The sequence below is a fragment of the Canis aureus genome, chromosome 12 (genome assembly GCF_053574225.1).
Source record: "Canis aureus isolate CA01 chromosome 12, VMU_Caureus_v.1.0, whole genome shotgun sequence".
NCBI lineage: Eukaryota > Metazoa > Chordata > Mammalia > Carnivora > Canidae > Canis > Canis aureus.
The window spans coordinates 8030962-8056805 of record NC_135622.1 but is presented as its reverse complement, the minus strand read 5'-3'; the positions used below and the strand labels follow the sequence as shown (position 1 = coordinate 8056805).

General features: G+C 55.6%; 1 protein-coding gene across 3 annotated transcripts; it reads left to right on the top strand.

Annotated features, from left to right (window-relative positions):
* Positions 1-575: 575 nt before the first annotated feature.
* Positions 576-24158, top strand: PHGDH (phosphoglycerate dehydrogenase). Of its 3 annotated transcripts, XM_077842643.1 has the most exons (12): positions 576-865; positions 5428-5579; positions 7323-7388; positions 11202-11256; positions 11357-11455; positions 16195-16327; positions 16795-16943; positions 18402-18554; positions 20669-20801; positions 21730-21860; positions 22703-22940; positions 23858-24158. In XM_077842643.1, the coding sequence occupies exons 1-12, from the start codon at positions 728-730 to the stop codon at positions 24010-24012; spliced, it is 1602 nt and encodes a 533-aa protein (XP_077698769.1). In that variant the 5' UTR covers positions 576-727; the 3' UTR covers positions 24013-24158. The 3 variants fall into 3 exon arrangements, with proteins under 3 accessions (XP_077698769.1, XP_077698768.1, XP_077698767.1); XM_077842641.1 differs by lacking the exon at positions 576-865 and having other exon boundaries at positions 5182-5579; XM_077842642.1 differs by lacking the exons at positions 576-865; positions 22703-22940; positions 23858-24158 and adding an exon at positions 22199-22354 and having other exon boundaries at positions 5180-5579; positions 21730-21905.
* The last annotated feature ends 1686 nt before the right edge of the window (positions 24159-25844 follow it).

The window sequence follows — 25844 nt, the reverse complement described above, 5'->3', positions numbered from 1 at the left end:
ATCTCACATTCCTTTTGTCTTTTTCATAATCAGAGAGGAAGTGGAGGAAGAGAATGAGGAGCTTGAACAAAAATTCTGCCCGCTCTAAATGCACCCAGTCCTCGTTCTCTTTCAAACCCAGAACTCTCCTTGCATCATTCATTTGTAATTAAGCACGGCTTTGTGAGGTCTCAGAAAGCCTCCTACTGCTTTTCACTACCTAACTTTCCGTGTCTGCCTTTGGTACCGTCTGTGTTAGCCTACCAGAGGATGCCGAGCCCCTTCAGCATCCAGCACGGTGCCTTGCACACAACAGGTGCGTTCAAGAAGTTCTTGTTGAGGAATTCTTGAAGATGTTCTTAAGAAAGAAGGGAACGTGTAGCAATGCTCTCAGGGCGAGAACAGATATTTCTTTTGAGATACGGATCTGCCACCCGCGCAGATTGGGCTTCTACGGGCTCCCCAGGTGTAGGGAGGGCTTTGGCTGAGACTGAGAACTTCGTCGCTGGAGAATAATAAAGTGGGCGGGAACCGGCTCTGGCGGGAGGACGAGGCGGAGTCACCGAGAGTTTGAGTGTTTCGGTCCAATCAGAAGGACGCTGGAGGCGGCAGGCGCAGAAAGGGGAGAGAAGCGCGGGGCGGGAGGCCGAGGTCCCGCCCGGAGGCAGCAGCCCGCCTACCTGAGCCTCGGCTTCTCCCCCAGGTGCTCCTGCCCCGCCGGCGGCCTACCCCGAGGCTGACGCCCGCGATGGCCTTCGCAAATCTGCGGAAAGTGCTCATCAGTGACAGCCTGGACCCTTGCTGCCGGCAGATCCTGCAGGATGGAGGGCTGCAGGTGGTGGAGAAGCAGAACCTGAGCAAAGAGGAGCTGATGGCCGAGCTGCGGGTAAGGCGGGCGGGAGGGAGACGAGAGCCGCCGAGCTCGGCGGCATCCCCTGCGGAAACGGCGGGGCCAGCGCGCCCCCCGCGCCCCCTGGCCCGGCCCCGGGCAGTCCCGGGCCTCCCGCGTGGGGGTCGGGGGGGGAGGAAGGGCGGCTCCACCGGGCCGCGGGCTGCACGCGGGATGCCCGCGCCGCCCCCAGCGCCTCGGCGGCAGTGGCCCCGGCAGCGCGGCGCCGCCTCTCAGCCCGCGGGGACGGGGAGCGCAGAGGCTTCGGCGCGGGGAGCCCGGGGACCGCCACCCTCCGACTAGTCCCGGCTCGGCCTGCGGCTCCAGCTTTCCGTGGGGGGCGCCGGCGGAGCCCCAGCCTGGCCCGTGGCAGCGGGAGGGGCTGCAGCGCAGGCCAGGCGACCGGGCCAGGCCCGCAAGCCCCGCGCCCGCCTCCCGTCTGATGCAAGACCGCCGCGCGCTCTCCCCGCCCCTGGGCCTCCGGGGAGCTCTCGGGGGAAGGGGGCGGGCGGGGGCGCCCCGGTCCTAGGACCGCCCCTGCGGCCGCCCCCCCCCCCCCCCGGGATCCCGGCTCACTTACCTCCCGCTGCCCGCCTCCCCGGGGGCCTCGGCCGCGGTCAGGAATGGCCAGCTGGATGAGCCCGACCCCACAAGCCGCCGGGGAGTCTCTGCGTCGTAGCAAACCTCTCGGGCCAGCTCGTTGCGCTCAAAGTTGGCGCAATCCACTTCGGATCTTTCCCTGCTTGTTTGTAAGGGTCCTGTGGGGCTGGCTGCCTCCTGCAGCCTTCGGACGTTTCTTGCGTGACCTCTTGGCTCTGCTCCTGCACCCAGCACCCCACCTTCCAGCTCCCACGACCCCGCGGCCCCAGCGCACATGCACCTGTTCCATTTTCTCCCTGGAGGGGCCCTTGACTGAAAAACCGCAGAGGCGGCTGCAGTCGCTTTAGCTGTGCTGGAACCACACGGTGCTGGAAACCCACTGCGCTCCCTTGTCTGCCCTGGCACCTGCCGCTGTTTCTCCACGAGGCTGCCCTCCTCCCACCCCACCGCACCCGCGCCGGTGCTGTATCTGGTGACTTAGAGAGTAACCCTGTACTGTCCTGTACTTGGAGAAGCGGCTGACCCGGCCCTGCCTTCAAGAGGCTTGTGGACCAGTCAGGGGGCCTGGCCAGCGCTCCAGGGTTGACCAGATGACACAGTACAGACAAAGCCCCAAGTGAGACCCCCAGCAGCCTAGCCTCCCCCTTCACCTCCTCTGCAAAAGTGGAACAAGACGGGTGCTTAGCCTGAATGGGGTGGGGGACAGGGGCTTGGGATCTGATCCTGGAACACGGTAGGACTGGATGGGAGACAGGCACCTCACACTTGTCACCTCCTCTTTTGTATGGGTGCTATCAGTGGCCTTGGCTCAGGGCAATGGCCAGAAGGCAGTGCAGTGGCTTCTAGACCAGCTTCTGACCCTCCCTCCGCCAGAGCAACAGGGTGGGATGAGTGGCCTCACTTAGGGCTTTGCAGCTTTCTTGTGGAAATTAGAAATCCTCATGTCTAGGATTTTGAGAGAGGGACGGGGGGGGGGGGGGTGTGTGTTAAAGGCAGAATTGAGAGGAACTGGAGGCCTCTCCTCTAGTGGAGGGGTTCCGAGAAGTTGGGAAGTTGGCTGCGTGGATTGCTGGGATCTGGAGCGGCAATTTGGAGGATATATTAAAGGCACTGAAATCTCGTGGCAGGAGAGGGGTGTTTGTTGGCTACTGGCTGGCGGCCTCGTTGGGCAGTTTGGGAACCCCCAGCCTTCCTGTCTGTCTTTGTAAAACGTTCACGTCAGAATACCAGTTGCTCAACCTGGAGAGGCCTCGTGTCCACACTATGTCTTCTTATTCTGGGTGGGGAGGTGTCTGAGTTGGTGGCCCCTGCCCTCTCCCATTAAATCTTTCATATTGACAGAAGTTGGAGCTCGTTGCCTGCCCAGGCCCGGCCTCTCTTCCCACTCCTTGGTATTCTGGGCAGGCACAGTTTGCTCTCACTGACTCCATGGTCGGGAAGTACAATTACCCCTGAGAATGGTGCTTTTCAGACTCCACACAAGTCACAGTACAGTATTGGGGAGCGAAGTGGGTTTAATGGGTCATGATTAGCATTTTAAAAACCAGAATAAGAAATATCAGAGAGCAAGGCAGATAGGCAATCAGTAGTGTGTCGGGAAATTTGTTTCAATTATATGGGCAGTTGTGCTGTCTGTGTAGTTTGTGAGTATAAAATCACAACCTAAACGTATGTTTCGTGCTTTCTTAAAAAAAAAAAGATTTTATTTCTTTATTCATGAGAGACACAGGGAGAGGCAGAGACATAGGCAGAGGGAGAAGACATGGGCAGAACTCCATCCGAGGATCCTGTGATCATGACCTGAGTGAAAGGCAGACACTCCACGACTGAGTCACCCAGGTGTCCCCATATATTTCTTACCATAAGTCTTATTCAAAAAAGTTTAGAAAACCCTGGCTTAGAAGAGTAAAGCATCGTGTTCAGAACTCACAAACTCTTAGACCGGGGACTCCTCTTCCGTCAGCAGATCTGACATCTTACATAAACCTAATACGCAGGAACCTTTAAATCTTACCATGTATCCGTGGTTTTTAAACTCTGACCACGACCCACGAGAAGAGAAGAAATTCATTATACATCATAACTCGGTATATACATACATATGTGTACAATACACACAGTAAAGTTTCATGAAATAATACCCTTGCTATATGTGATACATACATTTTTCTTTGTTTTATTGAATAGCAAAAAAATAGCCAATAAGCTACATGCTAATAATGCACTTAACTTACTGAGCACATTTATTATTTTTGGCTCAGAATTTTAAAAAGGATAAAGAATGGGAAACTTCTCCATGCAAGAGTCCATCTTTTGAAAGTAAGTTCCGGTGCACCTGGGTGGCTCATTCAGTTGAGGGTCTGACTCTTGATTTTGGCTCAGGTCCTGATCTCAGGGTTCTGGGACTGAGGGCCCAGTCAGCTTCTGTGCTCAGCAGGGAGTCAGCTTGAGGATTCTCTCTCCCTATGCCTTTCCTCCCACTTGAGTGCACTCTCTCTCTCTCTCTCTCTCTCTCAAAAATAAATAAATAAACATTTGAAAAAAAGTTAGCAAGTTCTTGGCCTTTTGTACTAGGATTTAATTTGCAAAAGTTAAATAGACATTTCCTAAATCAGGTTCTCACATATTGTGCCAACCGACACCTCCCTGCATTCTCTAGCTGAGCAGCAATGACCTGGAGAATTGGACTTTCCTTATGATTTATGTCAGAGGCACCAGCCATGCTAGAATTACCCTCAAGGCCAAGCCTGTCCTCCTTGGGAAAGGAGGCATGTTTGAACTTGAGAAACGTGAATGGCTTTCCACTGCTGAGTTAGCATAGTTTGCTTAGAACAGCCATAAATCCAGCAGAACCGTGGCCTTTTTCCAGCTGTAAGGCAGCTGCAGAGAGCAATAGACAGCAGAATGGAGGCAGTTTTGAGATTTGCCAAAATGGACTGCAGAGCCTTGGAGAAAAGAAAGTTGTAGTCACAGCACACTGCACTGTGGAAGGGGGAGGATTTGCAAAGGCCTCCAGTTTGCATAACAGAGTAGAGGAGCAGGCATCTTGGAGTGGAGTCTTGGAGGGATGACCTTTGACCGGAGTAGGGGATGGTACCCAGGAGTGCAGGGTTCTTGAGAGGTCACAGACATAGGCCGCCAGTAGACGCGATCAATAGGTGCTGGTTGAATATCTCGATCGGTGATGCAATTGAATGAAGTGGGGGTAGTGGAGTGTGTTAAGCGACGTTGAAGGCTGGTGGGCCCTGGCCATGTAAGATGTGGGACCAGGGTCTGTTGAAGGGGAGTCTCCAAAGGCAGATGCCCTACCTGGGTCAGGTGAGCTCTGAATGAACATCTGCACTGGTCTGACTGGAGACTCTTCAGACTTCCTGGCTTCAAAGAAAGCTGGTCTGAGGGACACCACCTTTGTGGGAAAAGTGTGGAGAGACCACAGGGTAACAATCCTGAGGGAGATCCCTCCATGGCGAAGGCTGTGCCTGTGGAAGTCTGGTAGTGCCGTTTCTGTGCTTGTCCTGGGGCCTGCAAGCACGAGGTGGGTGGACTGCTGGAGAGCCTGTGGCCACCCCTGTGGGAGGCAGATTCCTAAGGTTTGGGGAGGGTGCTGGTGGCCTTGGAGAAAGCGCTTGAGGAGGCCAGATTCTTGGGGCCCAGTGGAGGAGGTGATGGCCTCTGAGGAGGGCCAGAGCACATGTCCGTTGCTCTCTCTATCACTTCTCACTTCCTCCTCACACACTCAAGGCAGCCAAACCTCAGAATCCTAGCTCATGGGGGATGCAGCTTGGATTTGACCCCAGGCCTGCCTGATGGCAGACCCTTTCGGATGCATATGCTGTCTGCTTCTTTTCTCTGCGCACATACATCCGAAGTCGGCCGGCATGCAGGGACTCCCACTCTGGCAGAATGGGTGCAAGGCGGTCTTGAAGACCGGCTGTGGACAAGAGTGTCTTCTGCCCCAGGACTGTGAAGGCCTCATCGTCCGCTCGGCCACCAAGGTGACTGCTGACGTCATCAACGCAGCAGAGAAGCTCCAGGTGGTGGGCAGGGCTGGCACAGGCGTGGACAATGTGGACCTGGAGGCTGCAACCAGGAAGGGCATTCTGGTCATGAAGTAAGTCGCGAAGGCCCCGGGGGTGGGTGTAGAGGCTCACCACAAGTGGGGAGGGGGACACTTGGGTTAGTGAAGACCGGGTCAGAGTAAGAAGGGCTCCCACGAGGATGCCTGGTCCAGGCGGAGTCCAGACAGTCGGGTCTCGCTCACAGCGTCCTGGTTCCCCAGGTGTTTGAGGAGGAGGCTGTCCTTGTGATCTCAAGTCACTGGACAAACCCACCCCACAGACATCTGCGCTGCAGCCGGGTTGGGGAATTAGAAGAATGTTTGTTAGTGAATCCATCTGCATCCCCTGTTCCAGGGGTACCCCTCCCCCTCCGCTGCTGTGTCTGGAGCAGGGTTTTCCTAGGCTCTGCTTTGCTTTCTGCCCTGTGCAGATGCACAGCCTTTGCTAGTTGAGCGGCTCTACATCCTTTCCTTTCCTCACTGCCCTTGTCCTTCAGCAGCCAGGGTCGCAGTTTCTCTTTCACACTCCAGGGCCAAGAAGGGAAGGGTGAGGGCTGTTTTTGCAGAAACTCAGAGCAGAGGTTGTGACTGCATGCCAGGGCTGGGCCACACATTCCTGGCTCCCGGCTGGCCCTTAGATGATGTGGCCAGGTCATTGTTGCCCACTTCTTCGTCCTCAAGCCTTCTCCCTTCTCTCAGGAAATTCAGCGTCCCCAAAAATTTCCCCTCCCTTCTCTCCTCTTACAGAGCATGGGTGAACTGACCGGTCATCTGACTGAGGTCAACATCCAACCGAAGAAATGTTAAATGGTAACCCGTCCTACATTCTTCCCCTGGACACAGAGGCAGAGCCCTCAGCCCTGCACCCCTTCCTACATCCTAGTACAGCCTGTTCGCAGGGTTAGGCAGGAAGCTCGGTAGAAAGACAAACTCTGAGAATCCTTTACTCTTGACTCTTTTGGCGGGGATAAGATCTCTTGCCTTTTCCTCCTTGTAACTTTCATTTCCAGAAATGAAAAGATCCATAAAAAGAAAAAAAAAAGGTAAACATGTGTGTTAATAAACAGTTCAAAAACCAAAAAATAAAAAAAGAGTGAGAGAGCCTTTGAAAAAAGAAAAATAGATTCATGGATTTCAGCTGTATTCTCCTTTCTGTGAAATGGGCAGAGTGAGCATGGCCCTCGTCAACATGGCCCTGTGCATTAAGGTGTGAGGAAGCGTTCTCACTTTGGAACTTGTTGAGAGATAGGAGAAGTCAAACAGGTGAAGATAAAAATCCTAGATTTGTCACTGATAGAGGCTGGGCTGGGCAACTAGGTGAAGGTGTGTAGGCAGTGGGCTGACGTGATGTGACGGGCTGGCTCACGCATCTTCTGCACAGCCTCAGTAAGATCAATGGCATAGAGTAGCGGGAATCTGTGGTTTCGGTGGGCAGGTAGATCCTGAAACAAGAGGGAAGAGAAATGCTGAGCCACCCACATATCTCCCCATCGAATGAGACACTTCTCTGCCTTGGGAGAAGGGAGTTTGGGTAGGAGGCCAAGTGTGTTGCTCTACCTGAAGTCCCTCCATGTGAAACATGCAGCCAGGGCAAGGGGGTTTCCCTCCCATGGGTTTAGGGCAGGTGTCCATCGGAGAGGCCAGGTTGGAGGCCTGCGGGTTGGGGGTTGGACTTAAGAGCAGGTGAGCAGAGGGGGCAGGAGCCTGAGCACACTTCACTCACGGCCTTCTCTTGGGACAGGAGTGGGAAGATGGGCTCTGGACGCACTGACATCCCCTCTCCTCTTCCATCTTTAGCACCCCCAATGGGAACAGCCTGAGTGCTGCAGAGCTCACCTGCGGGATGATCATGTGCCTGGCCAGGTAAGTCCATCTTCTCAGCAGAGGCAGCCTCTTCTGTGTCCATGATTACGACTCCCCAAATAACGTGCCCTGAAGAAGGGTAGAAACGCTTCAGCCTGACACTGTGCAGACAGCCGAGAATTTTCGAGGCCGCCCATCTTTATGGGACATTCAATACAGTGGTCCTGGCACACAAAGGTCAGACAGCTTCTCACAAATGAGTGGGGGTCGGGGGGGTGCTGCGTTCGGCATGGCTGCTCCTTACCTGGGAGCAGGCTCACCGAGAAAATGATTATGTGCCATCTTCTTCTCCTCCTTGGTCATTTCCTGTGTCCACGCCATCCTCTGGCTTCTTGCACCTCCAAGCCTCACAAATATGGTTTCTGCTCCGTGGAATATCCTTCTCCATCATTATTTCTTTTCCGAGTCGTTCTAGTACTTTATTACACTCGTTATTAAAAATACAACTTCACACAGGTTATAAAATAGAGGCAACACGCAACATTTTTATTTAGTTCAGAACATTATTGAGTGAATTAATACCAAAATGTAGCAACCTCCATGCCTCAGAGACTCCTCATACCCCAGAGGTCCCAGACTTTGCTGCACATTGATAACATCTTGGATCTTGAAACACTCCTAATGCCTGACTTGCACCCCAGAAATTCTGATTTCATTGGTATGGGATGAAATTTGGCATAGGGATTTTTTAACAAATTTTTTATTTTAGGAGTTTTAGATATAAAGAAAAGTCATAAAGATAGAAGGTCCCACACATGTCATACCCAGTCTTCCGTATTATTCACATCATACGTTAGTATGGTGCATTGGTCACAATCAATGAACCAATGTTGAAATATCAATACATAACTTTCAACTGAAGTCTTCCCCATCATCTTTATCCAGATAACTCTTGTTCTTCAAGATTAAGCTCGAGTATTAGCTCATCAAGGAAGCTCTCTCTGGATTCCCCCCACTGGGCTGTGTCCCTCACTGACTGTTCTGACCCCGGGCTTACCTCTGTCACTAACCTTTCAGATCTTTACTGTGATAGGATGGAGTAAGAACTGCTCTGGGATCCCTGTGCCAACCTGTGGATTCTTAACACAAGGGGACTCAAGTGGGGAAGTGTCTTGCTCTTCCAGCAGGAACTCTGGGGGTGTGGGGCTCTTGAGTAGAGGGCACAGCCTAAGAACCACCAGCTGTGGCACAGAGTGTACATGAGCCTTACTGTATTGGGTAGAAAATGATGGCATTGAGCCCTGCTGTCGAGTAGGCAATTCAGGCACCTGTGTGGCCAGTGGGGAGGGCGAGGGGCCGGTGGACAGGGCAGGGAGTTCACTAGGTCCCTTCACACAGCCTGGGATGCTTAAACCAGGGGACCCTGGCAGCCAGGGCTCTTTCTCTCTCTACTCAGGCCTGAAGCTTCTGGGGCCAAGAAATTACTGTTTTCCCCTCTGGAGACCTGTTCTCCCTCCTGCTGGGACAGGGTCTGGAGGAGCTGACCTTTGTTCTGATGCTCCCCAAGATTTCTACCTGAGCTCTTAAGTCTTCACTGCTACTCACTGGCCAGTGAAGAGAGGAGAGGAGACTGGAGAAAGCAAAGAGCATGGGCAGCGTGCACAGCAGAAGGGACCCAGCCAGGACGGGGTCCGGGAGCTGGCTGTCTGGATCTCCCACAACATCTGGGCTGGACGTATTTCTCCCAGAGAAGCCCGATGCCCTGGTTTCACTTGTGCTATTAAATTCAGTGCTGCTTTTGGTTTTGGTTTTGAGTTAGGGACTGATCTGTCAGCTTTCTATCTATTTAATTCTCTCATTGGTGTTCTGGAGGTGGAAGGGAAGGCTTGGGAGCCAGAAATAATTTTTCTCCTATTGCAGGACCAGCTTTGTTTAAGAGAGTAGATAAAGTGGAATGATTTCAAGACAGCGGCCCATTTCCAACCCCTCACCCAATGACCTCACTCATCAAAGATGCATCAAAACTAAGAAACAAGCACCCCATTGAGGAGGAATGGAGTCTCCCACACCTTCTGGTGTGTCTGCTCAGACTGCTTTTCCAGCAGGGCAGCAACAGCAGAGTGGGAGTTCTGGACAGAAGGTTGAGAGCATTGAGCAATGTGGGTGGAGAGGGGGCCTGCATGGGCCTCACAGTGGGGGACTTTGAACTCACAGCAGGGGCTCCTGAGGTCTAGGAGCAGAACAATGACACAGAAAGAAAGAGGAGAATGCAACCTGCTTTGAAGTCATCTCTCCCACCTTACCTTCTCTTTCTCTAAGTCAGGATGGCTACCATTCAGTTCTTGGGATGCCCCTCCCCCACACCATGGTCCTCCCCAAACTGGCCCGGTGGGGACCCCAAAGTGCTAAAGCCTGGAGAGGATCCCTGAGCGGCCTGCTATCCCGTGCCCCACAGTGCCACATGCAGCTCTCTTAGATGGCACCGTGGGGCCAGGAGGGCCGAGAGCAGGACGTGAGCCAGACCTGAGAGGAGCCGGGTGGGCTCTGTCTCACTTGGTCAGGGGCAGGTGAGCGGGCTAGCCTTGCTGAGAAGGGGGCACTTCCTCAAGGCAAGTCATTGTCCTTGCGACATTCCTGAAACGAGGACCCTCTACTGAGGATGATGGACCAGAGCAGCCCACCATCCGGTGACGGAGCTTCTTCCCCAGGAGGCTTGTTACTGAGGCTTTGGGAGTTTGCCCACGAGATCCCAGGAGCACAGATCCCCCGTCAGCTGGACTCGCAGATGGAAGCATGTCCTGGCGATGTGTACACATGAGAGAATGCTTTTTTATAAGAAATCCGCGATGGAGCTACAGGGACATTATGTTGGAGTCTCTCCCTCTTACACACGCCCGGGCATGCACGCGCGCGCGCACACACACACACACACACACACACACCCCACTCTGAGTTTTGTGGCCTGCAGGAAAGACCGCATTTAAATACCGAGGCGGCTCGTTGCTGGGAATATTCTTTGAGTCCATTCAACTACTTCCGATGGGGTGATGTCCTGCAAGATGTTGAGTCCCCAGTTGTCTCCACGCAGTTGTTGTGAGCGTTACATGCGCTAAAGCATCTCCAAGCATGTCTCATGGAGTGTCTAAAGTAGAGCATGGACTCCTTAAACATTTTAAACATTGTTTCCTGTCTCCCGGATTCTCTTCCAGAGAAGCCTGGGTGACCACATCCCACGTGACGTAATCTTGTCCTCTCACCTCTGACTCTGCCCTAACTGCCTCTGTCCCTTCCAGAAACACGTGGAGACTCAGACCCCCCCCCCCCCCCCCCCCGTGTTAACCAATCAGAGGATAGAGGCTGGGCTGGGGGTGGTTTGGAGAAGAGGTGGTATGGACTATAGCATCCCCTCCCCCCATTCCAGTGCAGCCTGAGACTGCTGGGGTTTCAGGAACTCTCGAGGAAGGGAAATACCCAGCTGTCTGCTGATACGGTGGAAAGTGCAGGTTGCGGGCTTGGATGAAAGAGGAAAATGAAAATCCGTGAACTTCTGGAGCACTGGATGTTCTCAGAGCCCCTCAGCACCCCCATTTTGTTATCCCTGTGAACCATGGAGGACTGGTGCTTGCTTTCTACATGCTTGTCACTCAGCAGTTGACTGACTCTCAGACTCCCAGCTGGGAACAGAAATCCTGGGGCGCCCACATCAGGTGTGCCTGACAGGTTTTCCTCTGCTCCGCTCCGGGTCTCTGTACCCGAGCTCTAGACCAGCCTGAGCCTGGTTCGCCCTGGGAATGACTGACTGACAGAGAGGGTGGCTGTGCAGACCTCACATCACCTCCCATTTGGGCCCACTGAACCCGTCTGTCCTTGCAGGCACATCCCCCAGGCGACAGCTTCCATGAAGGACGGCAAGTGGGAAAGGAAGAAGGTGAGCGGCCAGTCCTGCCTCGTCCCGCCCAGCTCGGCGCCCGAGGCCTCACTCCCGGGGCTTACTCTGGCCGCGTTGCCTCTTGCTTGTTTGGTTGCAGTTCATGGGAACAGAGCTAAATGGGAAGATCCTGGGAATTCTTGGCCTGGGCAGAATTGGGAGAGAGGTGGCCACTCGAATGCAGTCCTTTGGGATGAAGGTAAGAGGTTGGTGAGGCCCTTTGGTGTGGGGCTCCCTGTAGCAGTTTTGAGAGAGGCAGGTTTGCTTGAGAAAAGGTAAAGGCTTTTTCCTAGGAGGGGCTGACCCTCCTTCAGAGCCTCTACCGAAGTAGGCGGTGTAGCCGGGGAGGGCAGGGATGTTGGCCTGACCTCAGAGTCCGGGCATCCTTGGTGGAGGTCCCTCCGCTCTGGGGCAGTAATTGCCTTGAGTCCCAGCGGAACAGAGGGGCTCGTATCCTGTGCTGCTTCGCCTCTGCTGCCGCTCAGGGCTCACTTTGACTGAGTTTCCTAACTGATACCTAGGCCCAGATGAATTTTGCCTCGGGGCAGACAGATTATGGACCTGCATCATCCAAAGCTCCTCAGTTGGTGTTTGAACAGTTGGGGAAGCAAGATTTTCGAAAGCGCAAGGAGGGAAGATTCTAAAACAGGCTGTGAAAGAGTTTATCAGCATCCAGTCAGGAAACCATGCTCAGTGTTCACTAAGCACAAGTTGTTTTAAATTGGCCTTGTTCTCCCTTTAGAAACCAATATTAAACCGATAGTCATGGACGTCCTTAGGGGTTTATACCTGGATGATTTAAAATTGTATTTTAATCATGTAATAGGTGAATGGATTTTCACAAAAATTGAAATCTAGATCCTCATCTCCTTGTTTACCACCCCAATCCTGGTCTGCTCCCAGTCACCTGTGAGGTAACATCAGTTTGCTGTGTATCATCTTGGACTTTTTTCTGTGCATTTATGTGGAACACATAGAGTTCTTTCCCATTGTGTGTGTGTGTATGGGGGTCTATGCCTATAGAAAGAACAATACTGTACATGGTGGTAAAACGTAGATCTTGGAATAAATAAATTTACCCTATTTGTAAACTCTTCCATGGGGTTCTGTTGTGTGGATGAATTGCTTTTATTTGGCTTCTTCCTCAAGGACAGATGTGTAGATTGTTTGGAAATGTGGATTTAGTGAGACATTGGTGAGATCTTCCCTGACACCCTTGGGGTTAAGATGGAGACTGTAATCTTGGTGCGAAGGCTTAGTAACGGGTTGAAGGATAGCTCCGTCTCAGTCTGAAGGGAGATGGTACAGGATGATGCAGGGCTATGCCTTACCCATCCTTCTCATCAGCGGTCTGGGTGATAGGAAGCAGGGGGAGGTGGTTAATTCTTAAGACTGTGGAATCATATCCTAAATGATGTGAGAAGGCTAGCATGGTTGGGCATCCTAATAAGAAGTTGAGCTAAGATACCTACCAGGACCCTCTATATGGGCCCCCAAAGCAACCAAACACATTTGGATGTAGAGGTGTTGTTAAAACCCTTTTCTACGGGATCCCTCGGTGGCGCAGCGGTTTGGCGCCTGCCTTTGGCCCAGGGCGCGATCCTGGAGACCCGGGATCGAATCCCACATCAGGCTCCCGGTGCATGGAGCCTGCTTCTCCCTCTGTCTATGTCTCTGCCTCTCTCTCTCTCTCTTCTGACTATCATAAATAAATAAAATATTTAAAAAAAAACCCTTTTCTAGGGGAGGGGACCTGGGGTTGACAGAAACGCAGTGTGGTTCACAGTGGCATGGCTAATAGAAAAGGTAATGTGACTTTTGGTAGCATTAAAAGAAGTATGACTTCCAGCACAGGGACGGTGACATTCCTTATGGTCTGTACTTCCTAAGGAAGGATTGGAGGCACTGGGGTCACAGCCCCGTCATGACTTGGGAGGCCATCGACTAGCTCTTCTATAGAAGAGTCATGCTCTCCAAGGAGTGGATCCAAGGAGGACCAGTAGGTACAAGCCATGGGGGACAGAGCTCCAGCCAGAGCTGACCCCAAATGGAATGAGAGAGTTAGTCTCCCAGTACTGCAGATACTCAACATGAGACTGGCTAAGCACCTGGCCAGTATGTGAGGACGAGGTGTGAGCATGGGCAGAGAGGTAGAAGCAGATGGCCTTTAAAGCTGTCATAGCTCTGAGCACCCATTGCCCATGGGCTACGAGTTTCTTTATCTGCGGAATGGTCTTTAGCAGGGAGTTTTTTGTGTGATCATAGGAAATAGAGTAAAATTATTAAGGACTGTGGTTTGTTACAGTAACTCGTGGGCACACTGTAATTAAGACAGAGTGGGACCAGAAGGCATAGGGCACCCTGAGTAGTTCTGGTTGGGTGGCTCGGGCAGTGCTGCAAAGCACGTGAAGATATTTTGATCACCCCTTCCTTCCCTGGTCCTGGGATGTCCCCTGGCCTATAATCTGTCCCCTAGGCTGTTAGTCACTAATTAGGCTGGGTAACTAACATCCAACCCTTCCAGAACATCATGATTTAAGAGTTGACCCCTTTGTGTCACAGGAGCAATCAACAGAGTCCCTCTTGTGCTCAGACGTTGGGTAGGGACTGCCCCCTTTCCTTTCCTGTCCCTTCTTTGTCACTATCTGCTCCCTCAGGGAAGCGGGGATCCTAGACCTTAGCATTCTAGGGAGCTCAGCCACCTGGCTTCCCACAGCACCTGGCGGGGGCGCTGTGTGTTGGGGAGAGAAAGCCCACCTAGGCCCCCATCCCAACCAGACAGGCCTGGAGAGGAATCTTCACGTGCCACCTGAGCTACCTGACTTGCTCTGAGCCACATGGCACAGATATGGGTGTCAGAATCATTCTGGCCATCTGCAGCCTGCTGGTTGTCGGAGTCTTCTGAGTCTGATGCTCCCCCGCTCACGTGAACGAAGTACATCTGGATTATAGATGAACAGGGCCCTTGTTCCAGGCAGCCCTGAGCTGGCAGACAAAGAGCACTTGTAAGGGATCCTCTCTCCTCCCCTGGACGCTGCTTGTTCCCCCAGAAACGAGTAGGTTACAGCTGAGGGGGGAATGACCACTGGGGCTGGTGGTTGTGAGCTTTCAATCCTACAGCCTCTCCCCCAAAATCTCCCCCTTGGCTTTGCTTCCTCCACAGGCTGTTGATGAAAACTGTGATCTGAAACTTGTTCCTCATTCACGACCATGTCAGTCTCTTCTCTCAAGGGCGGAATTGGTTACACAGGAATCCTCTTTGCCAGTATTTTCGAGATGACTTTTCTGTTTCCCACAAGGAAATTCATGATGAGCAGGGGAAGCATTACAAAGCACAGGAAAGCATAAAGGAGAACAAAAATGAGTTCCACCACACAGACATGATGACGGTTTTCAGTATTAGGCCTTCTGTTCTGCTTGTTACCTTTTGTTCAGTGCCAGGCCGCCTCTGAACATTCTAGGGTTCGCCCCTAACATTTCAGGATTAAGAGAACTGTCTTTTCAAGGAATATTGAATGACTGAGTGTTGGAGCAGGCGATGACTTTGAAATCATCCACCCAGCTCCTTCACTTCGTACTGAGGACCCAGGTCCAGGTCTCCTGGGTCAGCGTCCGTCCCTTGGCTCCTGCAGCTGCGTCCTGCCTTCTTGAGGACACGGATGCCTTTGAGATTGTTAAGGCTCCTACGCCTCTTTCCCCCAGTGGGTGCTGCAGCCCCGGCCAAGCCGAAGGAGGGAGCCGCGGCAGGCCTCCCGGGGTGACCAGACAGAAAGTGGATTATGTCTCTGCTGTGTCAAGAGGTGGCTGCGTCCTGGTGGTTGTGGATTCTTCGAATCCCAGCTGCTGGTGCTGGCTTGATCACCTTTAGAGGCTTGCCCTTGCTGAGGACATGTGTGACTGGTGCCCGACACTGTTCTGATACAGGACATGTTTCCATCGACTCTACCCGGTTGCTCAGGTGGGGCTGTGAGCCCCCTGACCTCACCCCACCTAGAAGGGTGGGCACCAGGGGTGCAGGCTTCCAAATCCAGACATTCTTCTTATCCACACTCGACCATCTGCCAACCATGCGACCTTGGTTGAATCATTTCACCTCTCTGCCTTAGTTTCCTCGTTGGTAAATCGGGGCAGGCAGGGATCTGCCCAGAGGAAGGTTCTTTCTGGGACCTGTGCCTTCTATGGTGCCTTGGTGCCTCCTTTTTTCTCCTCCTGATCCTCGCTCCCTATTCCCCGTCACTCCTGCCCTGTTGAAAGGATCCGTCCTGAGCATTGAGGCCTCTGTGTGGTGAGTCACCCAGTTATGCCTTCCGAGACTAGATGCATTTGGAGCCTTCTGAAAGGGCACTTCAGGATGGGACCAAACCTTGCCCGCTGGCGGGTCAGCACTCCTCCCCAGCGACCGGTCTTGGTCTCCTTGCCTGCCCTGCTCTGCACCGCTGCCCCAACCTACTTCTTTCTCAGTCTGTGCAAGAGTCAGGGCCCCTGCCTGTTCTCCGGCCCTGAGGGTCCTCGGCTGTGGCCAACCTGTCCTCTCTCGCCTGGTTATACCCTGCTAGTGTAGTGTGTCTCTGCTCCCCACGTGGCTGTCCTGCCTCTCCTGGGTTCCCTGTTTGCTAATGGTTCTGAGCTCCCCCTTATCCAACCTCACACACGCACATGTGCACACACGCACACACACGCTGCTCTTGCATCTGTTCATGGTTAAGAGCTCGGAGGTAAACAAACTCCCTTCACACTCTGGGCCAGCCCCTCCTAAATAGAGAGCCCCACTTTGTTCAGCTCTAAAGTAGAATAGTATCAACCCTTGTTGTATTACCGTATTTGGACAGACTTAGCAGTAGTACTTGGTAAATGCCCGATAAATGGCCTCCATCATAATGATACCAGTACTAGTAAGGAACAGTGACATTTGCTCGTCTCTCTCTCGTTTCTGACCAGACCGTAGGGTACGACCCCATCATTGCGCCAGAGGTCTCGGCCTCCTTTGGTGTCCAGCAGCTGCCCCTGGAGGAGATCTGGCCTCTCTGTGACTTTATCACTGTGCACACACCTCTGCTGCCCTCCACCACAGGTATGTGCGTCCCTGCCTGTGGGTCGGCCACGGAAGCCACAGACCAGAGAAGGGTGGGCCCTCAGCCTGGGCCTCCGCAGGCATGTGGACTAGGGCCCTCGAGCATGGAGTGATGCTCTGCTAGCTGATCCTGCATCCCACGGAGGAGGGATGAGCTAGCTGGAAATGCATGGCTCGACACGTATGACCCGTGACCCCATGGTGTTTGCTGGGGCCGCTGCTGGCCTTTCCGGTTCCGGGACTTACTCAAAACACTAGGATCTCCGGGACTCTAGGATGTTTCTAGACTGAGTTTGGTCTAAATCCACAACAGGGCCTTTGCCCCCGAGCCTGTGAGAAGGGAGAGGTGAGACCAGAGAGGCTGTCGGCGTGTGGGGAAGGAGCTGGTACGAGGCAGGGAGGGCTGCTGGCACTGGTGCTGGGGTCCCGGGCAGCGGTGCCGCAGGAAAGCCCTTCCCTCCTTGCAGGCCTGCTGAACGACAGCACCTTTGCCCAGTGCAAGAAGGGGGTGCGCGTGGTGAACTGCGCTCGGGGAGGGATCGTGGACGAGGGGGCCCTGCTCCGGGCCCTGCGCTCTGGCCAGTGTGCTGGTGCCGCGCTGGACGTGTTTACAGAGGTGAGTGCCTGGTGGAGGAGAGGAGCGGTGACAAGGGGCCCAGGGCCGAGAAAGCCCAGTGTGCACGAAGAAGGTCTTTGCCTTAAGGAGGCCTCCACGGCACTCAGGAGGAATTATGTTGCCGAGAATAACGCCTTTGTGGTTTGGGGAGCCCTCCAGAGTGCGGTGCACAGGCCGCCGTGTGGTCTTTGCAAAACTCAGATTTTAAATAGGACCCAGTTCCTGGTCCCAGGCTCCCTGCGCTGCTGTCCTGTTGATGACTGCAGGGAGGACCGTGCGGCACATCTGTTCTGAGGCTTAGGGTTTGCGGCAGAGAGAGAGCATTTGGGGCCGGGTTTAAGGTCTCTTAATTATTGACCGAGGTCTCTGATGAAATGAATCCCGTTGCCAAAAAGACATTCTGCCCAGTGTCTGTTGGCTTTCCTTTCCTTCGTGTCTTCTGGGGAGGGAGGGCAGCCTGAGGCGAATGGCCAGAAGGGGTCCCCTGTGCCCTGGGGGCTGCACTCCCCCAGTCTCTCTGTCAGAGCCAGAGACCCCGTCGTTGCTCGCCCGAGCCACCCCCCCACCTTACACCAGAGGAATGACGAACAGTGCATTTCCAGCTGGACTCCAGCATCACAGATCCAGGGCAAAGAGCAGGGATTTTGGCTTAAGCACTGGAGGGTTGCTGGTTATCTGCGGTGGGGCCCTGGCTCGTCCCCGGCCCTCTCTGAGCACTGTGTTGCCCTCACTGTGTATTCCCTGTCCTGAGCACGCAGGGTTTATACTCCTGGTCATCTTTCACAACTAGATGGTAAGCTTCTGGAAGGCAGACGTGCGCCTGGCCCTCTTTGTACTGACGTTCCCGATCAGCACCTTCCCCTGCCTGTCTCTGGCCTTCTCGTGGCACCTGCTACCAAGTGCACAGCACTCCCAGGCCCAGGTGGCCAGACAAGAGGCCTGAGAGACATTCCCAGCGGCAATACATTGTGCTCAGTGAGCAGAGGGGGTGGGCAGAGGTGCCCAGGTGGACCACCTGTCGTGGTGAGAGCCAGGATGGGACAGCTGTGCAGAGGGCCTGGAAGTGCTGCAAGGATTCAGGAGCGAGGGGGAGCTCGAGGCAAAAACCAGTAACAAACAGTAGCTTCACTGGCTGAGCACCTCCTGTATTACTGGGGTGCAGTCTGCACGACAGTGTTTGGTTCTGGGTAGTATTCACCCATTTTATAGATGGAGAAACCGAGGCTCAGAGAGGTGGAGATTTCTCCAAAGGCACATAGGTCTAAGCGGGGGAGCCGAGATGTGCATCCCGTCCTTAGCCCTGTCCACTCTGCTGTAGAGAGGTGTTGACGAGGAACCCGGCTGTTGAAACCAGAGACAGAAGGCGTAGAACCTTCTAGAGTAGAAGGCATCCTCGGCCCCATGCCTCTCCTCCAGCCTCCCTGGGCAGGCGACCGAGAGGTGTCTCTCTCTCGGCAGGAGCCGCCACGGGACCGAGCCTTGGTGGAGCATGAGCGCGTCATCAGCTGCCCCCACCTGGGCGCCAGCACCAAGGAGGCCCAGAGCCGCTGCGGGGAAGAGATCGCCATCCAGTTTGTGGACATGGTGAAGGGGAAATCTCTGGCAGGCGTCGTAAGTATGGCCAAGTGGGCCTGGGGCCGGGAGGTCGGAGGGAGGAGCCGAGGCCCGGGAGGGCGGGTGGTGTCCGGTTTGGGGCATGGTGACAGCTCTGGCGGGCAGTGGTGTGTTGACCAGATTCGGCCCTGGGGGTAGAAGATAAGGCCTCCTCTGGAGCCAGGCTTCTGGGTGGGGCGGCGGGAGCCCCGTCCCGAGCTTTCCTAGTTGCAGCCTGGTTGCAGGGAGGCGGCTCGGCCCTGCCGTATTGTAGCCTTGGTGCAGAGATTGTGGCTCTTCCCAGGGCCCGGGCTCCAGAGAAAGGCTCCTTTGTTCTCCACATGCTTTGAGAATGGAGGAGCGTGGCCTGGGCGATGCTGGACGCCGTGGGGATGGCGGGTGGGGGCCGGGGCTGGTCCTTGACCTTCCTGGCTGACCCTCGGCGTGGGGACTTTCATTGCTGAGGACAGAGCAGTAGCAGGAAAGACACAGGGTGCTTTGTTCAGCCTGCCAGGCCTGGCGTGATAGCCCAGCTCGCCGGGCCACCCTGCCTGCTACACCCCGAGAGAGTAGGGGAGCCAGCTACTCCCCTGAAGGACCCACAGGACGGCGCTCAACCACAACACGTGGCCCGTCCACCTGTGCCTCTCCCTTCTCTCTTCTGCATCTCGCGGCTCCTCAGTGTGGGGGACTTTCTCACTCCCTCTGCACATCTCTCCTCTGAGCAGCTCTCCCCAGGTGCCGTGCTGGGACCGAGGCCATTGCCAGCCAGTGAAGGCTGCACCTGTCCCTCTGCAGCCCTTTGCCGGGCAGGCCTCTGCCCTCACTGTTGCAGCCCTCAGGGGTTACCATGGAGTCCGTAGGCGGTGGTGGCGGTCCAGGCCTTTTCGTGAAGGGGGCTCCTTACCACCGGCTCCATCAAATGGAACCATAGACTGTTCCCATCTTATAGCCTGCTTCTCCCTCCTCCTGTGTCTCTGCTTCTCTCTCTCTATGTCTATTATAAATCAATCATTCAATCAATCAATCTTAAAAAAAAAAGAGTATGTGAATCCAGTGACACCTGGGTGGCTCAGTGGTTGAGCTTCAGCCTTTAGCTCAGGGCGTAATCGGGTCCGGGATTGAGTCCCGCATCAGGCTGCCTGCGAGGAGCCTGTTTCTCCCACTGTCTGTGTCTTTGCCTGTATCTGTGTCTCTCATGAATGAATAATTAATTAATTAAAAATATGTGAAACCAGCTTTGCAAATTGTGATATTTGGTCAAAGTGATTAATCACCGTGTAAACACTCACTTTCTTCTTTTCCTAAGCTTTTTTTATTATTATTATTATTATTTATGATAGTCACACAGAGAGAGGGAGAGGCAGAGACATAGGCAGAGGGAGAAACAGGCTCCATGCCGGGAGCCCGACGTGGGATTCGATCCCGGGTCTCCAGGATCGCGCCCTGGGCCAAAGGCAGGCGCTAAACCGCTGTGCCACCCAGGGATCCCCTTTTCCTAAGCTTTTATTTATTTCTTTAACAGAGAGAGGGAACCAGTGCTGAGGAAGTGCAGAGGGCGGGAGAGAGAGAGAAGCAAACTCCCGGCTGAGTAGGAAGCTGATGTAGGGCTCAATCCCCAGGACTCCGAGATCATGACCTGAGCAGAAGACAGTCCCTTAACCGCCTAAGCCACCCAGGCGCCCCCACTTTCTTTTTTAATTGAGGTGTAAAGTAAAAGGGAAGGCGTCTTGGAGCGACCTACGCCTCTAGGTCCCAGTGATCTGTGACTCCCCACTCCCCACACATCTTAAGTCAAAGACCACCTTCCTATTGTGGTGTCCAGACCCATTATCTCAGGAACAACCAGTCTCCTGTGTAAGGGGTGAGGTGGGCACAGTTTGTGGGGGTAGGGTGCAGAGAAATGCCTTTTTCTCCCTTCTGGCAATTTTGTGCTCTTTTCTGGCTCTACAGCTCTCCCAAGCTGAAGGCACAAGTCTTGTGGTGGCTAATGGAAGTGGTCTCCACGCTCCCCACCCCAGGCACCCGAAACCAGGACAGCCCTGTGCCTTCTGCTCCCCACTGTGGAGCTGTGCTCAGGAGCCCTGCCCTGCCTCGTGCTGACCTCAGCTCTGCTTCCCCGTTCTGTGCAGGTGAATGCCCAGGCCCTTACCAGTGCCTTCTCTCCACACACCAAGCCTTGGATTGGTCTCGCAGAAGCTCTGGGGACGCTGATGCAAGCCTGGGCTGGATCCCCCAAAGGGACCATCCAGGTGGTAACACAGGGTGAGCTGGGGACACTGCAGAGGGAGGGAAGAAGGTTGTGTCTGTAGCAGGTCCCAGACAGCGAGGGGCTGGGAAAGGACTGGACATAGCTCTTGTGACGCCAAGTCCCCTGCTCTGTCTGCATAGGGCTCACTCGCTACCCAATGGGGACAGAGGGGACGGTCCAGAAAATACTAAGAAATACGTGTGATTTTCACAAGTCACGATTGTATAGTATTCTTAAGATGCACGTGGTCTGCATGCAAGAGAAACTTCCATGAGAGACAGTTTCATGGGAGAGGCAGTAGGATTGGGGGAGGGAGTCCCAGCTTAAGGGACAGGATCTTGATTCTGGGTTTGACCCTGTCGCTGTGAGATTTCCCTTTGTCTGAACCTGGGTTCTTCACATGTAAAGTGAGAGTCGGGGCGGGTGTGCCAGATAGGGTGGTGGGACAGGGTGTGCCCCGTGACACGGTAAGGTAAGGTGGGTCCTGAGGCGAGCTGATGGTCCCCGGAGCATTGCTCAGCTGGGGGTGGGAGCAGAGAGAGTGGCCTCGGTCTCCCTTTGCGACTCTGCAGGCTCCGGCCACTTTCCCAGTGGGCCCAGCGTAGGCAGATGTAGTTGAGAGACTGCGCAGGGCTCTAGTTCCTACATCCGCAGAGGCTGGTCCTCCTCGTGGCCCGTTGAGCATCTGCTCACGTGGGAAGAGCTTGGGGGTGGTTAGACCTGGGCACTGCTAGAAATAGGGGAGGTCAGAGCTGCGGGATCCCCAGAGGAAGCAAGGCAGGGAACTGGGTGCCTTCCAGAGGGAAGCGGAACTTGGCCCGCAGGCTGGGGCTTGGGCCCCGGGCAGTGAGGAGTCCCTGACCCAAGGCTGGGTGTCAGCGCCCTGCCCGCTCCTGTGCTGCTCAACAAACAGCAACCTTATTGTAGGTTCTCTGTCCCCAGGGACGCCCCTGAAGAACGCCGGCAACTGCCTAAGCCCTGCAGTCATTGTCGGCCTCCTAAAGGACACTGCCAGTCAGGCGGATGTGAACTTGGTGAACGCCAAGCTGCTGGTGCAAGAGGCCGGGCTCAGTGTGCGTGGCCCCCGGAACTGCTCCTTTCCTGTCCGCCCCGCCCCCCTGTCCCTCCCTTTGCAGAGCCTGCTCGCCCCTGCTCCTGGAGTGGGAGCCCGGGCAGGTCCCGCTGTTGACACTGGCAGCCGGGCCGGGCAGCCGAACCTCCCCGTCGAGCAGCGGGAGTACTGCCTTCCTCGGAGCGTTGCTAGGAGTGAACGAAATACTCCTGCAGGTGCTTTGTGTAGGCGTGCCCTGTGCACGGCAGGGGCCGCGGCGCCCCCATTGCACAGCTGAGGGACACGAGGAGCCAGAGCCGGGCTGTACCGGCCGCGCTGGAGGTCGCCCAGCACACTCGCCTCGGGCTCCATCCCGTGCTCCTTCGGCCCCGGCGCCCAGGTTCTCGATCAGCTCGCCAGTTCTGGAAGCTCCGCATAGCTGCTGAGCGCCCGCAGCCCCGCGCCTCCCCTTTGGTGCCTTCCCCTCTGCTTCCCTTGTGAGATCCCAGCCTGCGTCTGAGCCGGGGGCAGCTGGCGGGAGCAGTGGGCAGCGGAGCTCCCGGGGCTCCCCCCCTGCTCCCCGCCGCACTGGGCCACTGACCTGCCCGGGAGCGGAGAGCCGGAGGGGCCGGGCTGCCCCTTCCTCCTCCTCCCCAGCTCGCACCTGCACCTGGACCCGCAGATCCCTCCTGCCCCCTGAGGGCGGGCGTTGACTGTCCCGGGCAGAGCCCTGGGCCCTCTCCTGCAGCCCCAGGGGCTGAGCGTGTCCGCCAGGCTGGCGCTCCGCAAAGCGGTGTTCGGGCCGCGGAGGGGAGAGGCCATGCAGCTGGGAGGCCTAACTGCGTCCTCGCCTTCTCCCTGCAGGTAACCACCTCCCACAACCCCGCTGTGCCCGGGGAGCAGGGCTGTGGGGAATGCCTGCTGACCGTGGCCCTGGCAGGTGCCCCCTACCAGGCGGCGGGCTGGGTGCAGGGCTCGACACCTGTGCTGCACGCGCTCAACGGAGCTGTCTTCAGACCGGAAGTGCCTCTGCGCAGGGGCCTGCCCCTGCTCCTGTCCCGGGCTCAGCCGTCTCCTCCTGAGATGCTGCCCACCATGATTGGTGAGGAGGGGTCTCGGAGGGCTTCCCGGGTCCTTGAAGCTGTGTGTGTGTGTGTGTGTGTGTGTGTGTGTGTGTGTGTGTGTGTGGCGGGGGGGGGGGGTCCTCTCCAGGGATGGGGCTTCCTGGACCTTTGCTTCCTTTAGTCCCACCCCCTCCCTCAGCACATTTCTGTACCATACAGAAGATCTGTCCTGCCCGTTTCCAGAACATTTGGGAAATGGATGCAGAGCTCAGAGGGCAAGCGCCTTCTCTCCTGTGTCAGGGCCCGCGGCAGAGTTAGAGCCCCAGAGTCCCTATTAGCCGGCCTGCTCACCGCGGTCAGCACACAGCGTGCACCTGCCTGCAGGGCTGCGTCTCGGAACTCCGGGCCTTTGGGTGCAGGTTTCTTTCTTCTGACCGCAGGCCCTGGGGGCCAGCCTGACTGCAACAAAGCATGTTGGGGCGGGTGCTCCAGCAGCTGGGGGCATCTTGAACCCTCCTCAGGACCCTGGCACCGGCCCACTGGGAGTTTTGGAGCACTTCCGGGCTTGGCGGTTGTGTCCACAGACCTCGAAAGGCCTAATTTCACCATCCTTGCCAACTGACCAAAGGAACTTTCCCCTGTTTCTCTCCTTTGCTCTTGGTCTGGATAAATCTGATGACCGGCATGGCAGGAGATTGCTCTCGCAATTTGTGGCTGGCTCATTCCTTCCCTACCTTGCGTGATGGTCAGGGGATTCCTAAAGGGTCTCTGAGTAGTGAGGGAAGCTGGGCAGATGCCCTGTTCTTCCATCTCTTAGCGCTTTGTTTCTGACCCCATCACCCTCCACTGCAACTTTGATCACAGAGGTCCACGGGTTCCGACCCCATTCCCAGCCTCTTTTTCTCCTTCCCCCCCTGCCTTGTGCCAATCAGCGGTTTTCCCGTCTACTTCCCAGGCCTCCTGGCAGAGGCAGGCGTGCAGCTGCTGTCCTACCAGACCTCGGTGGTGTCAGATGGGGAGACCTGGCACGTCATGGGCATCTCCTCCCTGCTGCCCAGCCTGGAAGCGTGGAAGCAACATGTGACCGAGGCTTTCCAGTTCCTCTTCTAAGCTCTGGGGGGCCTTTCGGAAGAAACCTGGCCACTGGGATCCAGAGAGAGGAGGTCCACATTCCTCAGCTGACACTGCTTACTCTGCAGACCCTGGCTGACCCCTACAGAGAAGTGATAAGCGGCCAATAAAGAGCCTACGCCCAATCTCCCTGTGCGTCTCTGTTATTACCCTGAGGAGCCACCAGAGGGGAGCCGTGGGCCGAGTTTTGGGCAGCAGGGAGGGCAGGTGGTGTGGAGGGAAGTGGGGGTGGGCAAAGTGCCCGCCTGGCTGTGTGCTCAGAAGAGGGATCCCTCTCCTGTCCGTCTCTCAGATTAGTCGAGGCATTTTCACAGGAAGTCCACTCGGTATGTCCGATCCCTCCCATCGGGGATATACATGCACATTAACAAACATACCAGCAAACATGCAGCGCACTGCGTGCCCCGGACCAGGGCGGGTGATGTGCCCAAGAGGAGGGTAAAACCCAGACCTTTGGCACAGCGGTCCCCATAAGGTGGGAGGGACAGCACACAGAGGCCGCGGGGTGAGGGGGTGTGTGCGAATTCGGTGGAGTCCAGAGGAGTGATTTCAGCTGAGGGTGGTATCCGAGGTTTGGAAGGATTCCTGAGGGGAGAAGTGCGTTAAGGGGTCAAGCATGGGAGTAGTTGCCTAGTTCACAAAGCCAGCTCAGTACGGGGGGACAGTATATTCCTCGACTCTTCGTCGATGATTTTCCTGAGACGTGACAGAATGGCACTCCCTGAGCCTAAGGGCTTCACCTGTTAAGGAAACGGTTTCCCCCACTAGCAGGGGGTGATCCCTCCCTGGCTTGGGCCGAATGGCATCTGTTTTCGAGACTCCCGTGTGGACCGAGAAGGCTGGCCTGGGGCAGCTGGTGGACACTGGCGGCTGTGAAGCACCCCTCTGGCCTCCGTGCTGTGACCGAGCAAAGGGTCCGTGGAAGCCCCCGCAGTCGGGCTGCAGCGCGTCTGCAGCGCGTTCGGAGAACAGGTGTGTTCCGACCTGGCTGCTGCACACCTGGAAGGGGGAGGCCTTCAAGGATCGTTTACTTCTCCTGAGCCTTTGTTTCCTCCTCAGTAAGAAGGATGGGGTGCCTCAGAGCCCCAGTGAGGGTTAAAGGGATGAAGACGTGGTTCATGGGAAGGGCCCGAGGCACTTGGTGAACACGAGTGTCTTCATCCCTTTGCGAGTGGGCAGCAGGTCCTCCTTCCGCCTCTCATTGAACCCCTCGCGCTGAGGACTTCCCTTGAGGGGAAGGGTCCCCTTGAGGGCGATCCAGGACTGCCCTTGATCCCAGAAAAACAGGAGGGACTGATAAAAACGGGGTGAAACTTTGAGCTCAGTATTCAGGTCTCGGCCTCGTTCCCCGAAACGCCCGGCCGGGCCAACACTGCGGAGGTAGAGCACGTTCTGGGCGCTCAAGTTCTGGAGCATCGCCCAGGAGCCGCCTAGCCCGGGTGGCAGGTGAAGGCTGGGACAACTTCCCGGCACCCCTGGCCCGGGGCTGTCCACGGAACTCCCAGGTCAAAAGCGTCAGGATTTTGAAATCCAGCGGGCGCCCCACAGAGGAGCTGTTTCCTCGGGATTGCTCTTGGCTGCGGCCTCTCCTCTGACCTCACTCTGAGCGCAGCGTCAATCCTGTTCCCTGGCTGGGAAGCAGGCGGGGGCCCGGCCCTTCTTCACAGCCCTTGCAGCCCCCCAGCTGATGCGGCCTTGCTGGGCCCGACATTCAGCGGCTCAGCGCCCTGCCTAGTGACTCCTCCATCCTCTCTGCTGCTCCTAGGCCGCCAGGGCAACTTTCTGCCTACACAGGGAAAGTCTTTCCCTGC

Bases quoted from the DNA above. Each gene is read 5' to 3' on its own strand.
- PHGDH (XM_077842641.1), top strand. From the start codon at position 5,275: ATGGCAGACCCTTTCGGATGCATATGCTGTCTGCTTCTTTTCTCTGCG. The intron at 5,580-7,322 runs GTAAGTCGCGAA...TTCCATCTTTAG, and splicing joins AAGGGCATTCTGGTCATGAA to CACCCCCAATGGGAACAGCC. The intron at 22,941-23,857 runs GTGAGGAGGGGT...TCTACTTCCCAG, and splicing joins GATGCTGCCCACCATGATTG to GCCTCCTGGCAGAGGCAGGC.